The sequence below is a fragment of the Lynx rufus genome, unplaced genomic scaffold, assembly GCF_022079265.1.
Source record: "Lynx rufus isolate CCGP_SWC_20201006 ecotype Redwood Valley unplaced genomic scaffold, mLynRuf1.p SCAF_1, whole genome shotgun sequence".
In the NCBI taxonomy this organism is placed as follows: Eukaryota; Metazoa; Chordata; class Mammalia; order Carnivora; family Felidae; genus Lynx; species Lynx rufus.
The window spans coordinates 25,318,644-25,336,721 of NW_025814823.1; the positions used below are offsets into that span (position 1 = coordinate 25,318,644).

The 18,078-nt window shown below is 44.1% G+C and overlaps 1 protein-coding gene across 1 annotated transcript in view; it reads left to right on the forward strand.

The window, feature by feature from the left end:
- Positions 1-18,078, forward strand: part of ERICH6B (glutamate rich 6B) — a 56,494-nt gene that overhangs the window by 28,170 nt on the left and 10,246 nt on the right. The window contains exon 4 of the mRNA XM_047074843.1: positions 7-68. Coding sequence (XP_046930799.1) covers positions 7-68 — 62 coding nt within the window. The remainder of the gene's footprint in view (positions 1-6; positions 69-18,078) is intronic.

The following is an 18,078-nucleotide window of genomic DNA, read 5'->3' on the forward strand; positions in this document are numbered from 1 at the left end:
CTTTAGGTTGAAGAAAAATTTTGGAAAATACAAGCAAACAATCCTCTGGATTATGAAGAAACGTGAAAGTAAGGACTACTCTCCCATTTTTCCATCCTGTGATTGCCTCTTACCTTCTGCCACGAACCCTAAAGGAGGCAGAAATGCTCACTGCCTAACTACAGCACCTAACGGACTAGCAAGGTCCTCGCTTCCAGGGATAAAACACCAAGCAAGGTGGACACAGTCTGGGACCCCCTTATCCTTTTTGGGGGACTGTGGGTAAAGATAGATAAGAAAGCAGGGGATTCATGTATGGAATGGTTAAGTGCTGTGGTAGGAAGAGAAGTCCATAGAGCCCCATAAGAAGGGATCTAAACTAGACTGGAGGGGCTACTTAGATCATTACCAGATACTGAAGGCATCTGAGGTCCAGCTGTTAAGATTTCCCCATCATGGTGGTTGCCAGTGTTTTTAAGTTTAATCATGGAGGGGGCATCTGGGTGGCTCTGTTGGTTAAGCATCTGACTGTTGATTCTGGTTCAGGTCATGATCTTGGGATCATGAGGTTGAGACCCACTTCAGGCTTCACGTTGAGCATGGATCCTACTTAAGATTCTCTCTCTCCCTCCCTCTCTCTCTCTCTCTCTCTCTGCCCTTCCCCTGCTCTCTTTCTCTCAAACAAATTCTTTAAAAAAAAATCTAATAATGGAAAACTTGGGCCAAGAGCCTAAGCCATGAGACTATTTCATTCAGAGACTCAAAGCCACCACATGGAAATCTTTAAGATTACTATATCCAACTAACACAGAAATGTCAACAATACCCATGGCTAACCAGTCCTGGTACTTTTTCTCCCTGAGCCAGGACACATCCTCAGATTCCCTCCCAAGACCATGTTCCAGGCCCCCAATACCAATTTATGCCCCTGATCGAACTCTTAGGGAATAACTTCTGTGGACCGGGTTATTTTCACGTAGCCTGATTCGAATGAGCCCTCATAACCACGTGAAGCAGGATAACGAAGCTAAGGCTCAGGGAGGCTAAGGGACTTACCTGAGATCACCCAGTCGTCGTGTGGGCACGAGCCGCATGCTGCCCGAGACCTCTCAGGCCAAACCTGGGACTCATCCCCAACGAAAGGCTAGTGTTTCTGGGGAAGAAAAAGAGGGGGCCTTCTAAGCCTGGGTCTCGGGCACTCACTGGAGCTAGGAGACAAGAAGGAATTGCTACCTTCGGCTTCCATAGTGGGAAGGCCCTGCCTCCCACCAAGACTCACACAATGGGGTGCCCCCAAAACAAGGAGGGGGGTTCAGAAGCTCAGCAGCCAAAAACACAGCACACATTATCTATTCCACTTATGATACTATACTTGTCTACTGCTCATATTTCTGGTCCCTCTGGGCTGTAGATGCCTGTGTCTTTTCTTACTTGCCACTTCAGTAAGGCACACAGTAAGCACTCGGTGTTTTTGTGGTTGTTGTTTTTAATGGATGTGGGCATGTATGATTTTTTTTTCTCCTTTTCTTCTTTTTGCTCCTTTTGGGAGATTAAGGCCTCTCTGTATACTCCACTGCCACACATCCAGGATAGGACTTCCAATTGGAGAATAAGATTTTAATACTGTTGAACGCCCATAGTGCCTCACGACTACCCCTGCCTCTGGGCAATTGAAGTCTAGAAGGATTGAACTTTTTATACAAAAAAGCAACACTTTGAATTCTTTATACAAAAAAAAAGCAACACCTTGAACTTTTTGTACAAAAAAGCAACACTTCTAATAGATAAAAGGCATCCCCTCCATGTTCTGGTTGTAGCCAGTCCCAAAGAAATCTCCCAGCCTCTTCCAAGATACAAACTCGCTTACTTCCAGGATGCAGACCATTCTGTATTCTACACACACACCTCCCTGTCTGCACACGCTGATTCCCAAGCCCAGGCTGGCTTCATGAATGTGGGACCTCTGATCAGTCACACGGGACCCAATACTTTGAAAGGTGCTGCGCTTGATTCAATGCCCTGTTCTCACCGTCTTGAACTTCTTAATAATATTAGAACAAGGACCTCTGCATTTTCATTTTTTTTTTTTTAAACTTTTTTTTTCAACGTTTATTTATTTTTGGGACAGAGAGAGACAGAGCATGAACGGGGGAGGGGCAGAGAGAGAGGGAGACACAGAATCGGAAACGGGCTCCAGGCTCTGAGCTGTCAGCCCAGAGCCCGACGCGGGGCTCGAACTCACGGACCGTGAGATCGTGACCTGGCTGAAGTCGGACGCTTAACCGACTGCGCCACCCAGGCGCCCCGCATTTTCATTTTGCATGGGGCCTCTCAAATTAAGTGGCCTTTCCTGTTCAGAACCATCTAGTCTGGGAAAAGAGGTGGGAAGATACTGAATCATGAGCCATCAAAATTCAAAGCTCCCCGAGTGAAGGCCACAGATATATTGACCCTCTACTAGGTGGCAGGCACGGTGTAGACATGATTTCACAGTACAATAAAACCTTGGATTGCGAGTAACTTGTTCTGCAAGACGAGCAAACATTTCTGATAAACTTTAACTTGATAAATGAACAATGTCTTGCGATACGAGTGGTACCGAATGTCACGTGATCACAACTGAACCAATGGTTCTTGAAATTCCCTTTGATACACGAGTGCTTTGGATTGCAAGCATGTTTCCGGAAATGAATTATGCTCACAAACCAAGGTTTTACTGTAACTCAGTAGGTCTCTGTAGGCATCATTATTCCATTTTAAAGGAACAGAGGCTCAGAAAGGCAGCCTAAAGCCTCCCCCTAACGATGGCACAGCCGGATGTATAGCACAAAACAAAGCGTCCACGATTTTAGCATTCCGATAGGGGAAAAAATGAGCATATATATGTCCTCTTTTGTCATTACCATTTTAGAAATGTTTTCTATTAATTTCTAAGAGACACTCACAAACAGTGGCTGGGCTCACTTCAGCTTTTTCCCTCTGACAAATCATTATCATTTGTAAGCAGGCACTGGAGAAGGTGCTTCTCACAGGGAGACTGAGACCCCCTTCCAAACTTCTCACACAGGTTTCCAAATGACCCTGCCCTCCCACCTCTGTCTCCTCATTTTCCTGCGGAAAAGCCTCCACTCCGAGTTCTAGCCAGTGGCCTCCTTAGTTTCTCAGACGTGCCACTGTCCCAGATTCTCCTGCTGCTCCCATGGCTTGTCTGACACCCGCTGAGAGTCAGCTGCCCTACTAATCTAGTTCCAAAATTCAACTCATATAGAAATTGACAGAAATGATGATAAAAAGAAACTTGTTGCTGTGAAAACGAAGTTGAATACTTTCAAAAGACTCAATAAGAAAATAGCTTTTTAATTTTTTTTTTTTACATTTTATTTATTTTTGAGAGAGAGAGACAGAGCACAAGTGGGGGAGGGGCAGAGAGAGAGGGAGACACAGAATCCGAAGCAGGCTCCAGGCTCTGAGCTGTCAGCACAGAGCCCGACATGCAGCTCAAACCCACGAACCATGAGATCATGATCTGGGCCGAAGTCGAAGGCTTAACCAACTGAGCCACCCAGGCACCCCAAGAAAATAGCTTTTTAAAAAACTTTTTAGGGGCGCCTGGGTGGCTCAGTCGATGAGCGTCCGACTTTGGCTCAGGTCATGATCTCGTGCTTCATGAGTTCAAGCCCTGCGTCAGGCTCTGTGCTGATAAATGAACCTGGAGCCTGTTTCAGATTCTCTCTGTGACCCTCCCCCGTTCATGCTCTGTCTCTGTCTCAAAAATAAATAAATGTTTTAAAAAATTTAAAAAAGAAAAACACTACTTTAGGGACACCTAAGTGGCTCAGTTGGTCGAGCGTTCAACTTCGGCTCAGATCATGATCTCACAGTTTGTGAGTTCGAGCCCCGCGTAGGGCTCTGTGCTGATGGCTCAGAGTCTGGAGTCTGCTTCAGGGAGGATTCCATCTCCCTCTCTCCCTGCTCCTCCCCTGCTCACTCTTTCTCTCTCTCTCTTAAAAATAAATAAAACATTAAAAAATGAAACACTACTTTAAATTTATATGTGGACAGAACATCCATTAAAGATTGGGGAATATACAGAATTTTTTAAGTCTGTGATTCTGCAGACTGCTTACAAACTACCAAAACTGAAAATTATAGATAATAAATTATTAATGTGCTTTGAGCAAAAAAGATCACAGAGTCCAGCATCAGAAGCACCCACAAAGGAGAGGTCTTGCCCTGCATTTTGTCATGGCATACGGGGACACCTGGGTGACTCAGTCGGGTAAGTGTCCAGCTCTCGATTTTTGTCTCAGGTCACGATGTCACGTTTCCTGAGATCCAGCTCCACATCCCAAGCCTGCTTGAGATCCTCTCTCTCCCTGTCTTGCTGCCCCTCCCCCACGCCGATGTGCCCGCACTCTCTCTTTCTCTCTCAAAATAAAGAAATAAACTTTAAAAAAGAGTAACGTGGCACGCTAACACACATTTATGTTTTAAGTTGACATAACAGGGTTTGAAGCGTTTCCTTTTTTTTGTAAATGGCTCCCCACTTTTGCCCATTTTGTAAATTACCAGAATTAGCAGCCATGCTTGTTAGCAGCGTGTGGCTGGTATGTCACCTTCACACCCCCCGCCCAAGTCTGGACTGGGTGGTCCTCACCACGGCATCTGGCATCTAGCCTCGGACCGGCACACTGTAGGCCCTCGATAAATGCATTTTGAGTGGACGGATGCCAAAACTGAGAAAGCTGCAACTTCAACCCTTACATTTCTCTCCAGAGACCTGCCTTTTCCACCATCTGGCAGCCTTCGCCACTTGGGGGAATATGGCCGATGTCTCAAACCCTCAACCTGTCTGAGAAAGACAGATCCAGGCTTCCTTTCTCTTTTCTACCAGACTTCCTCACGGCCAAAACTGCGGAGACGTCGACTTGCACATTTCACTTATGGAAACAACCACCACAAGGTGAGGAGCCTGTGACAGAAGCCAAAAAAACTCGTCGTGTGGTTTATCGTAAGAAGAAATTGGAAGTAGATACGGGATGGGTCCACAGCAAGACTGAGGTAAGTATGGCAGTGCATTGGTGTTGTTACTTTGTGCAGGGTTTTTGTGGCGGGGGGGGGGGGGGGGATGAGACACACACATAACATCAGGGAGTTGTCAGAACTAATATACAGTGTGAATACAAATACAGAGGCACACCTGAGTGTGGGGGTTATGGGCAGATTAACCGGGGCTTTTACTAGGGTTCACTGAGACTCTTCTCCCTTCGGGCCCCGTCTTAGGCATTTGGGTAAGATTGGGAGGAGGAAAATAGAAGTGTATAATATAAAGGTCCATCCCCTAAAAAATTTAAAATGTACACAAAAATCAACCCCGGAGAATGGCCAGTTAAGAGGGTAGATGGGTAGGGTCACCCTACACTTGCCTCCTACCTCAAACACAGCTAGAGAAACATCAAATCTCTCTGAACTCCCAAGAAATCGATCTGAGGACCGAGCAAACAAAGCTGCATGTCTACAGGCAGAAAAACAAAAAACAAAAAACGGCCACCTTGTGGAAGGTAGGAACCACAAAGAGTTGATTTGGGTGAGAAAAGAGCCGCAGGTGCTGCGGAGGTGAGCAAAGAAAGAGAGAGAGAGTGAAAACATGCACCGGGGACTTCACGGGGAAAACTCTTCCCCGAAACTGTTGGCTGGGAAAAAGGAGAGGGTTTAATTTTAAATTTTTTTTTTCAACGTTTATTTATTTTTGGGACAGAGAGAGACAGAGCATGAACGGGGGAGGGGCAGAGAGAGAGGGAGACACAGAATCGGAAACAGGCTCCAGGCTCTGAGCAGTCAGCACAGAGCCCGACGCGGGGCTCGAACCCACGGACCGCGAGATCGTGACCTGGCTGAAGTCGGACGCTTAACCGACTGCGCCACCCAGGCTCCCCATGGAGAAGGTTTAAATACCTCCAGCTTTTTAAAAAAAAAATTTTTTTTTTTATTTTAACGTTCATTTATTTTTGAGACAGAGAAAGAGCATGAACAGGGGAGGGTCAGAGAGAGAGAGGGAGACACAGAATCTGAAACAGGCTCCAGGCTCTGAGCTGTCAGCACAGAGCCCGATGCGGGGCTTAAACTCACGGGCCGCGAGATCATGACCGGAGCCTGAGTCGGATGCTTAACCGACTGAGCCACCCAGGCGCCCCAATACTGCCAGCTTTTATACACAGCAGATTACAGGGTCCGAGTCTGAAGTTTCAGAGGTCAGGGGGATCGCCAGGGTGGCCCCTGGTGGTGCCGCAGCAAGAGTGGGCAGCTCAGTCCGAGGATCCCCTGGGCTGCCCTGGGAGAAGTGGTGCCCGTGCCGGGAGTGCGTTTGGTAGGGGGGATCTGGCCTTTCCGCGGGCAAAAGACCCGGTGGGCACCACTGAGCTGCCGCATTCACCAGCACGGGAACAAAGATGCCCGCCGAGGGCAGCGACCTTGGCGCCAGCTTTCTGCTGCGATTTACCATAAACTCCGAGCCACCGCACAGTCACGCAACCACTCTCTGGGACAAGCCAGCACCGGCCACAGGGCACGGAGACTCTCCCCCAGAGGATCAGTACTGGGCCGCCCCACGGGGGTATCCGAAAGTTAGTTCTGAAACACAGCCATGCCTGAGAGAAAACCCAGGAAAGCTGTGCCACCTGACAGGTGGACAGCTCAAACACACACAGAGTGCAGGTGGGGATCTGACAGAAGCAGGGACACAGAAGGGGTGATTGTTTGCTTATCTGTGAGGGCTTCCTGAGGAGTGGCAAGCATAAGCTCCCTGATCCAGAGATGAGAGGGGGGCGATGCAAACTGGTGCAGCCACTCTGGAAAACAGTGTGGAGGTTCCTCAAAAAATTAAAGATAGATCTGCCCTATGACCCAGCAATAGCACTGCTAGGAATTTAGCCAAGGGATACAGGAGTGCTGATGCAAAGGGGCACTTGTACCCCAATGTTTATAGCAGCCCTTTCAACAATAGCCAAATGATGGAAAGAGCCTAAATGTCCATCAACTGATGAATTGTGGTTTATATACACGATGGAGTACTATACGGCAATGAGAAAGAATGAAATATGGCCTTTTGTAGCAACATGGACGGAACTGGAGTGTTATGCTAAGTGAAATAAGCCATACAGAGAAAGACAGATACCATATGTTTTCACTCTTATGTGGATCCGGAGAAACTTAACAGAAACCCATGGGGGAGGGGAAGAAAAAAAAAAAGAGGTTAGAGTGGAAGAGAGCCAAAGCATAAGAGACTCCTAAAAACTGAGAACAAACTGAGGGTTGATGGGGGGTGGGAGGGCAGGGAGGGTGGGTGATGGGTATTGAGGAGGGCACCTTTTGGGATGAGCACTGGGTGTTGTATGGAAACCAATTTGACAATAAATTCCATATTAAAAAAAATAAAATAGAACCACAAGAGAAGAAAAAATAAAATTAAAAAATTAAAATTAAAAAAAAAATCTCATTTCTTGCCCACCTGCAGTGACGAACCGCAGTGAGCTAAACAGTATTGCCAAAAGGAGCCCAGAGCCACTACACAAAACCCCACCCCCTGCGCCCTGCAGGTGCATCTTCACTAGGGCAAGGCCACCTGAGAATCAGTGCAACAGGCTCCTCCCCCAGAAGACCAGCACAAACCACTCACATGTACCAAGTCTACTGATCATAGAGTGCCACAAAGCTTCAGCTCTAGGGGAAATAGGATCTAGCTTCCTTTTTATTTTTATTTTTTAATTTTTCAATGTTTAATTATTTAATTTTTTATTATATATATATTTTGGATCTAGCTTCTTTTAACAAGCAGACCAAAACACAGCTAGGATCTAGATTTTTTTTTTCTGGACAAAATGACAAGACGGAGGAATTCACCCCAGAAGAAAAGAACAGGAAGTAGAAACCAGCCAGGGGTTTAATCGATACAGATATAAGTAAGATGTCTGAATTAGAATTTAAAACAACAATTATAAGGATACTAGCTGGGCTTGAAAAAAAAAAAAAGCATAGAAGACACTAGAGAATCCCTTACTGCAGAGATAAAAGAACTAAAATCTATCTAGTCAGGCCAAAATTAAAAATGCTATACCCAAGGTACAAACCTGAATAGATGCCATAACAGTGAGGATCAACAAAGCAGAGGAATTAATCAGTGAAACAGAAGATAAAATTATAGAATATAATGAAGCTGAAAAGAAGAGGGAAAGAAAGGTATTGGATCATGAAGGTAGACTTAAGGAACTTGGCAACTTCTTAAAATGTAATAACATTCATATCATAGGAGTCTCAGAAGATGAAGAAAGAGAAAAGGAGGCAGAAGGTTTATATGAGCAAATTATAGCTGAAAACTTCTGTAATCTGGGAAGAACACAGACATCAAAACCCAAGAAACACAGAGAACTCCCATTAAATTCAACAAAAACTAGGGGCGCCTGTGTGGCTCAGTCGGTTGAGCTACTGACTTCGGCTCAGGTCATGATTTCACAGTTCGTGAGTTTGAGCCCTGCATCAGGCTCTGTGCTGACAGCACGGAACCTGGAGCCTGCTTTGGATTCTGTGCCTCCCTCTCTCTCTGCCCCTAACCCACTCACATTCTGTCTCTGTCTCTCTCAAAAATAAATAAACATTAAAAAAAAAAATTCAACAAAAACCAGCTATCACCTAGACATATCATAGTCAAATTCACAAATTACACAGACAGGGAAAGAATCCTGAAAGCAGCAAGAGAAAAATTCTTAGCCTAAAAGTGAAGACAGATCAGATTCACAGCAAATCTGTCCACAGAAACTTGGCAGGCCAGAAGGGAATGGCAACAAGCTGAATGGGAAAAATATGTAGCCAAGAATACATTATCCAGCAAAGCTGGAGAGAGAGAGTTTCCCAGACAAACAAAAACTAAAGGAGTTTGTGACCACTAAACCAGCCCTGCAAGAAATATTAAAGGGGACTCTCTAAGTGGGGGGAAAAAGATCAAAGCAACAAAGACTACACAGGAACAGAGAACATCACCAGAAATACCAACTTTACAGGTAACACAATGGCACTAAACTCATATCTTTCAATAATCACTCTGAATGTAAATGTACTAAATGCTCCAATCAAAAGACATAGGGTATCAGAATGGATTTTTTTTTTAAATCTATATGCTGCCTATAAGAGACTCATTTTAGACCTAAAGACACCTGCAGATTGAAAATGAGTGGATGGAGAACCATCTATCATGCTAATGGACGTCAAAAGAAAGCCGGAGTAGCCATACTTATATCAGACAAACTAGATTTTAAAATAAAGACTGTGGGGCGCCTGGGTGGCTCAGTCAGCTAAGCGTCCGACTTCAGCTCCGGTCATGATCTCGCGTTCAGTGGGTTCAAGCCCCACGTTGGGTTCTGTGCTGACAGCTCAGAGCCTGGAGTCTGTTTCAGATTCTGTGTCTCCCTCTTTCTCTGACCCTCCCCTGTTCATGCTCTCTCTCTCTCTCTCTCTCTCTCTCTCTCTCTCTCTCTGTCTCAAAAATAAATAAACGTTAAAAAAATTTTTTTAAATAAAGACTGTAATATGACATGAAGATGGGTATTATATCATAATTACGGGGCCTATCCATCAAGAAGATCTAACAATTGTAAATACTTATACAGCCAATTTAGGAGCACCCAAATATATAAATCTATTATAACAAACATAAAGAAACTCATTGATAATAATATATTAACAGTAAGGGACCCTTAACACCCCAGTTACAACAATGGACAGATCATCTAAGCAGAAAATTAACAAGAAAACAATGGCTTTGAATGATACACCGGAGTGGATGGACTTAACAGATATATTCAGAACATTTCATCCTGAAGCAGAAGAATACACATTCTTCTCAAGTGCACATGGAACTTTCTCCAGAATAGATCATTTGCCGGGTCACAGATCAGCCCTCAACATGTACAAAAAGACTGCAATCATACCAGGCATATTTTTAGACCACAACACTATGAAACTTGAAGTCAACCAGAAGAAAAAATTTAGGAAGACCACAAACACATGGAGGTTAAGGAACATCCTACTACTAAAGAAGGAATAAGTTAACCAGTAAATTAAAGAAGAAATTTAAAAAGTACATGTAAGCAAATGAAAATGAAAACCAACATCCAAAACCTTTGGGATGCAGCAAAGGCAGTCCTAAGAGGAAAGTATATTGCAATACAGGCCTACATCAAGAAGCAAGAGAAGTCTCAAATACACCATCTAACCGATCTAGAAAAGGAAGAGTAAATAAAGCCTAAAGCTGGCAGAAGAAGGAAAATAATAAGGATTAGAGCAGAAATAAACAATATAGAAACAACAAAACAAACAGTAGAAATGATCAATGAAACTAAGAGCTGGTTCTCTGAAAGAATTAATAAAATTGATAAACCAGACTTCTCAAAAAGAAAAGAGCAAGGACCCAAATAGGTAAAATCACAAGTGAAAGAGGAAATCAACACCACAAAAGTACAAACAATAAGAGAATATATGAAAAATTATATGCCAACAAACTGGGCAATCTGGAAGAAATGGACAAATTTCTATTAACATACTAACCACCAAAAATGAAACAGGAAGAAATAGAAAACTTGAGCAGACCCATAACCAGCAAAGAAATTGAATCAATAATCAAAAATTTCCAACAAACCAAAGTCCAGGGCCAAATGGCTTCCCAGGGGAATTCTACCAGATATTTAAAGAAGAGTTATTACCTATTCCTCTCAAATTGTTCCAAAAAATAGAAATGGAAGGAAAACTTCCAAACTCCTTCTATGGAGCCAGCATTACCTTGATTCCAAAGCCATACAAAGGGCCCACTAGAAGGAATTGCAGGCCAATATCCCTGATGACTATGGATGCAAAAATTCTCCACAACATACTAACAAATCGAATTCAACAGTACCTTAAAAGGTACCTTAAAAGAATTATTCACCACAATCAAGTGGGATTTATTCCTGGGCTGCAGGGTGGTTCAGTATTTGCAAATCAACCAATGTGATGCACCCCATTAATAAAAGAAAGGATAAGAATCATACGGTCCTTTCAATAAATGCAGAAAAAGCATCTGACAGAATATAGCATCCATTCTTGACAAAAAGTAGGTATAGATGGAACATACCTCAACATCAGCATAAAGGTCATATAGAAAGGACCTGCAGTTAATATCACCCTCAATGAGGAAAAACAGAGCTTTTCCTCTACGGTCAGGAACAAGACAGGGACGTCCGCTGTCACCATTACTATTTAACATTGTCCTGGAAGCCTTAGCCTCAGCAATCAGACAACAAAAATAAGTAAAAGGCATCCATATGGGCAAGGAAGAAGTCAAGCTTTCACTATCTGCAGATGACATGATACTCTATATAGAAAACCCAAAAGACTCCACCAAAAAAATTGCAAATATACACGAATTCAGCAAAGTCATAAGATATAAAATCAATGTAAAGAAATCTGTTGCGTTTCTGTACACCAATAATGAAGCAGCAGATAAAGAAATCAAAGAATTGATCCCATTTAGAATTACACCAAAAACCATAAGATACCTAAAACAATAGAACACTTATTAAAGAACTTGAAGAGGACACAAAGAAGTGGGAAAACATTCCATGCTCATGATTGGAAGAACAAACATTATTAAAATGTCTATACTACTCAAAGCAATCTACACATTTAATGCAATCTCTGTCAAAATGCCACCAGCATTCTTCACAGAGCTAGAATAAACAATCCTAAAATGTGTATAGAACTAGATAAGACCACGAATAGCCAAATCAATCTTGAAGAAGAAAACCAAAGCTGGAGGCATTACAATCCTGGACTTCAAGCTGTATTACAAGGCTGTAGTCATCAAGACAGTATGGTACTGGCACAAAAACAGATACATAGATCAGTGGAACAGAAGACCCAGAAGTGGGCCCACAACTATATGGCCAACTAATCCTCAACAAAGCAGGAAAGAATATCCAATGGAAAAAAGACAGTCTTTCAATAAATAATGCTGGAAAAACTGAACAGCTACGTGGAGAAGAATGAAACAGGACCGCTTTCTTACACTGTACACAAAAATAAATTCAAAATGGAAAGACCTAAATGTGAGATAGGAAACCATCAAAATCCTAGAGGAGAACACAGACAGCAACCTCTGACATCGGCCATAGCAACTTCTTACTCAACACATCACTGGAGGCAAGGAAAACAAAAGCAAAAATGAACTATTGGGACTTCATCAAGTTAAAAAGCTTCAGCATAGTCAAGAAAACAACCCACAAAACTAAAAGACAGTCTACAGAATGAGAGAAGATATTTTCAAATGACATATCTGACAAAAGGTTAGTATCCAAAATCCATAAAGCACTTTTCATACTCAACACCCCCCCCAAAAAAATAATAATCCAGTGAAAAAATGGGCAGAAGACATACAGATGAGTAACAGGCACGTGAAAAGATGCTCAACATCACTCATCATCAGGGAAATACAAATCAAAACCATGAGATACCACCTCTCACCTGTCAGAATGACTAAAATTAACAACACAGAAAACAACAGATGTTGGCAGGGTTGTGGAGAAAGAGGAACCCGCTGACACTGTTGCTGGGATTGCAAACTGGTGCATCCACTCTGGAAAACAGTATGGAGATTCCTCAAAAAGCTAAAAATAGAACTACCCTACGACCCAGCAATTGCACTACTAGGTATTTACTCAAAGGATATAAAAATACCGATTCGAAGGTATACACGCACCCCGAGGTTTATAGCAGCACTATCAACAATAGCCAAACTGTGGAAAGAGCCCAAATGTCCATCGGCTGATGAATGGATAAAGATGTAGTATACATCTACGATGGAATATTACTCAGCCATCAAAAAGAATGAAATCTCGTCATTTGCAATGACATAAATGGAACTAGAGTGTATTATGCTAAGCAAAATAAGTCAGCTGGAGAATGACAAACACCATCTGATTTCACTCCTCATATGTGGAATTTAAGAAAAAGACGAACATATGAGAGGCAGATTTAAAAAAGAGAGTGAGAGGGAAACAAACCATAAGAGACTCTTAAAGATGGAGAACAAACTGAAGGTTGATGGAGGGAGGGGGGTGGGGGATGGGCTCTATGGGTGATGGGTATTATGGAGGGCACTTGTTATGATGAGCCCTGGGTGTCGTATGTAAGTGATGAATCACTGAATTCTAGTCCTGAAACCAATATCGCACTGTATGTCAACTAACTGGATTTAAATGAAAATTTGAAAATGAAAGATAAGATTATATCTCATCAGAACATGTTTTCCGCAACGATGTTCTAAAATAAAATCATTACTCTGCCAAACAAACACAAAAAGCACAAAAGAAAAAGCCATCCCATGAGGATTGGATAAATAAACTGTGGTACGTCCATACAATGCAATGTTTACTCAGTGCTAAAAAGAGATGAGCCATAAAAGCCATAAAAAGACGTGGAGGAAATTGAAATTCACGTTACTAGGTCAAGGAGACTTATCTGAAAAGATATGTAGCATTCTAACTATATGACATTTTAGAAAACACAAAACTAGAGAAACAGTATAAAGATCGGTAGTTGCCAGAAGTTTAAAAGGAGGGATGAATCAAAGGAGCACAGAGGATTTTTAGGGCAGTAAAAACGACACAGTGTGATGGATACACGCCATGATACCTTTTCCAAACCCAAAGAATGTCCAACAGCAAGAGTGGGCCCTAACGTACCTATGGACTCTGGGCGGTAGTGATGTGCCGATGCAGGTTTATTGACGATAACGGACAGTGGGTGCCGGGTGTAGGTAGTGGGGGAGGCTGTGCATGTGTTAGGGACAAAAGACATATGGGAATCTCTGTACTTTCTGCTCGGTTTTGCTGTGCCCTGCTCTAAAAAAATAAAGCCTACTTTTTTTAAAAAAAAAAAAGCACCTACACAGTACAGTTATAAAAATGTGTATCATAGTATATGGATACCGCACACAAGTGGAAACATCTCAAAATAGTGGAGTCCCTCAGAGTGAGCTAGCAATCAGGTCTGAAGCTCAAAAAAAGAGGCGCTGAAGGGGGCATTAGGAAGATGTGATAGACTTTATGCCTTCTGAACATATAAAGTGAGAATCTACTATGCCCAGGTCCTCTTCTAGGTGCTGGAGACAGAAGGGTGAACAAAACAAAGGTCCTGTGCCCACGGAACTTCTGTTCCAGTTGAGGAGACAGCCAATGCACAACAATCCTGGTCAGTGCTATGTCAGGTATTGTTAGGAACCACGGATGAAGTAGCCTCAGGGGCTCATGAGTTGTTGGCCTGAGCGGGAGAGTTGTTCTGATAAGTATAAGGCAGCTGGGGAAGTGCCATTTGAGTCTAGGCATGCATGAAATGAGGGGCGGAGCAAAGCGTTGCAAAGGTCCTGAGGCCTTTCCTCAAGGACAGCTGTGAGCAAGTGAGAAGGATGGGGAATGGGCTCAGATGCCCTGTTCAGGTAGAGCCTGGTGAGTCAGAGTAAGACTCGAGATTTTATCCTAAGGATGATATGAAGTCATGAGACGATCTGGAGCAGGGGAGGAACATCATCTGACTTACGCCGTAGAAGAATCTTTTACGCCGTAGAAGGATCTTTCTGGCTGTGTATGGAGAATAGATTTAACAAGGCAAGTTAATAGACGCAGGAAGTTCAGCTGAGAGCCGGGGCATTAATTCGGGTGAAAGACGACGGGCATCTCAACTAGGGCAATGGCAGCAGAGGTGGTGGAAAGCAGTCTGATTTGGGGTGTTTTTTGAAGAAAGACTCAAAAAGGCTTCCTGTTAAATTGGAAGTAGGATGTGAGAGAAAAAGAAGTTGAGAGGATGTGTCTGAGAATTCTGGCCTGAGCAACTGAGTAACTGCCATGTTACTCTTTCCTAAACTGGAGAACTCAAGCCTAATGGAACCTAACATTTGTGTAACACTGTGCAGGTTATAAAGCACTTCTACGTGTAACGTAAACTTAGCTTTTCCCAACAGTCTCATGGGATAGGTATGGTATTAACTATCTTCACTTTCCAGTCGAAGAAAGTGAGACCCCCAAAAATGTAAATAACTCTCACATGGACCCAGAGCCTGTATTACTCAGAGCAATGCTCATTACCCGCTGAAACAAATAGTTCCCAAAGATAACAGGTTTATAACCAGATGCGTGTTTCTTGCTCATGTCACATCTGACTCAAGTCTCATAGCTCTCTTGAGGGGCTCTCCTCCAAGGCTGGCTCTGGGGGCTCTGGGCTCCTTTCTGGTGGGTCTCCGCCATCTTGGAGTCCTTTGTATCCTGTTGCGTGGACAGGAGTGAAGTCAAGGTCTAGGCTTAAATTCTACTCACCAAACAAGTCACATGACCCCACCTAGATGCGAGAGAACTGGGAAACGCATTGCTGCTGTGTGTCCAAAGGAAAATGAAAGCAGTTTGCACTAAGAGGATAAGAAGCCGAACATCTTAAAATGACGAGGGTTGCTTCACCTTGTGGCAAAAGTGGGAAAGAACTGGAAACCGATACTGTCAACCAAGGTATGACTCTTTGAGCCTCCAGAGAAGGAATGGAAAGTTCAGTCTCCCTTCATCTCTTGGGCCTGTGTGAAGAAGGAAGTCAGTGGAGAAGTCAGAACTCCTGTGGACGGAGAAATTGAGGGAAAGCCGGGGGGCTCTCCAGGTTGTACCAAGCAGTGAATGGTAAGGATGTTGGAAGCCCTCAGAAGGCTCCAGCTTCCTCACTTCCAACATATCAGTGAAACCTTCCTTGGCTTCTTACTCCAGCTGGGCTGGAGAACCCCATGTTTCCCACAATCCCTGTCCTGTCCTGCCTCAGAGTTTTACTCCTGCAGTGTCTGTCTAAATATCCTTGCAGCCAAGGGGAAGTTTCCCACTAAGTGATCTAAACAGAGGTCCCTTCTTAATCCACCCCACGACATGGGGCTGCCCAAAAGGCCCATGAGGAGTGGAACATTTGGCTGTTTTTTTGTTTTTTTCAAATGAGCAATAAATTCCAGGTAGCTTGCTGAGTCAGGTAGCACTGTTTGGAAGTGTGTGCTCGTTCAGGCAGGGGCCAGCCCGGCCAGCCCAGGAGCCAGCAGCTCCACAGCAGGCAGGGAGTGCTCAGGGACAGACGGCCACAGGGACAGCTCAGGGAGAGATGGCCCCAGGGATAGCTCAAGGATGGACCAGGGAGATAGCTCAGGGACAGATGCCATAGAGGGACAGCTCAGGGACGAATGGCCCCAGGGACAGCTCAGGGATGGACAGCTGCAGGGAGACAGCTCAGAGACAGATGGTTACAGGGAGAGCTCAGGGACAGATGGCCACAGAGAGAGAGCTCAGGGACAGACAGCCGTTCTCTCATAGCACAGGGCCCTGCCCGTGAGGCAGTTTCCTCTCTAGTAGAACTGAAGGGAGGGCCTGAGATGTAGTCCCTTCTCTCCTAACTTTTAGCTCCTACTCTCATACCCTGTCCCCAGGCAAATGGTGATGAGATTTAGGCTTTTAGATAAGCCACTTATTATATAATTCCCAGTGAGAGAAAAATGTGACAATTTCTCCTCTGTGTCAGAGATTTTGCTTTGCCCGTGGGGTCTTCATCACTAGGAAAATGTCATTACGTGACAATTGGATTTGACAGGCAGAAAGCCTCTCAAGAAAGTCTGGCTTTCAGGGGGCGTTTGAAACTAAGACCTAAACTACAAACATCCTCTCCCATGAGCAATGTCTAGAAGCTTCTTACAGGCCATCAGGAACAAACCAACCCCGGATGTCTTTACAAAGCACCTGTTTTAGGTTAAAAAAGAAAAGAGCAGTGATTTGCAGACTAAATGTGGGAAGTGGCTGGGAGCTTACTGGTTGGAGGCAAGCATGGGGCAGATTCCTGAACTCTGGCTCTCCTCTCACGAGACGAGTCATTTAGCCTCGTCTTCAAGGGAGATCATGACGGTGCCTACCTTGCAGAGTCCTCGCGCTGTGGAGGTAAAGTGTTCAGCACAGTGCTGGGTGTGGGGTTGGAGTCGGTTTGCAGATCTTTGTCACCTCACAGACTGGTTTTCACTCGGATGCCCTCAGGAGCCCTCCGCCCCAGCTCCTCAGGCAACTGTATCGTTTTCTTTCATCGCCTTAGATGTGGGCATTCTGCTGTAAGCTTTCTTGAACAAACGGGTCTTCATCGTTAAAGATAATAGTTGGTGGGGTGCCTGGGTGACTTGGTCAGTTGAGCATCCAACTCTTGGTTTCGGCTCAGGTCATGATCTCATGGTTCACGAGTTCGAGCCCCTCGTCGGGCTCTGCGCTGACAGTGCGGAGCCTGCTTGGGATTCCGTGTCTCCTCTCTCTGCCCGTCCTCAGTGTGCCCATGCTTGCATATTCTCTCCCTCCCTGTCTCTCTCTCTCTCAAAAATAAATAAATAATCATGTAAAAAACAATAATGCTAATTGGAGAACCACCAACCTGAGTTCCAATTAGAGTGGGGTGGGACACCAGATGACCCCAAAAGCCTTCCGGCTGCAAACATCTGGGAAATGTAGATGAAATGTACAAAGCGTCAGAAACACAGAGCAGAGTGTGTAAGAAAGTAAGAGAAATGATCAACACCACAAATAGAGAAACTGAACGCCAGAAGGGTACGACGAGAGCGCAAGTGTGGGAAGCGGGAGGCAGGGGGTCGCCGGGTGCTGGGGAGGGGAGAGCGAGAGGTGGGAGAACGGCGCGTCCTGATAATCCAGGAGTGTGGGTTTTAATGCCCAGATGGGAACACAAGACCAGGGCATGGGTCCTTCTCAAAGAAATAGCTACATGTGAAATAGCTGCGGTAATTGATGACACAACTGGGCCACTAAGCAAGTCCCAGCACACACTAAACAGCTGATACCACATAGACTATGCTCTCTTACCCCCGTGAATTTTAATAATAAATAATAAATAAATAAATATTTAATAATAAATATTTAGTAATAATAAACAACATCTCCAAAAGCACCCCGGGCATTTGCAAATTTGAAGACATACTTGTAAATAACATAGGTGTCAAAGGAGAGATCATACTGGAAA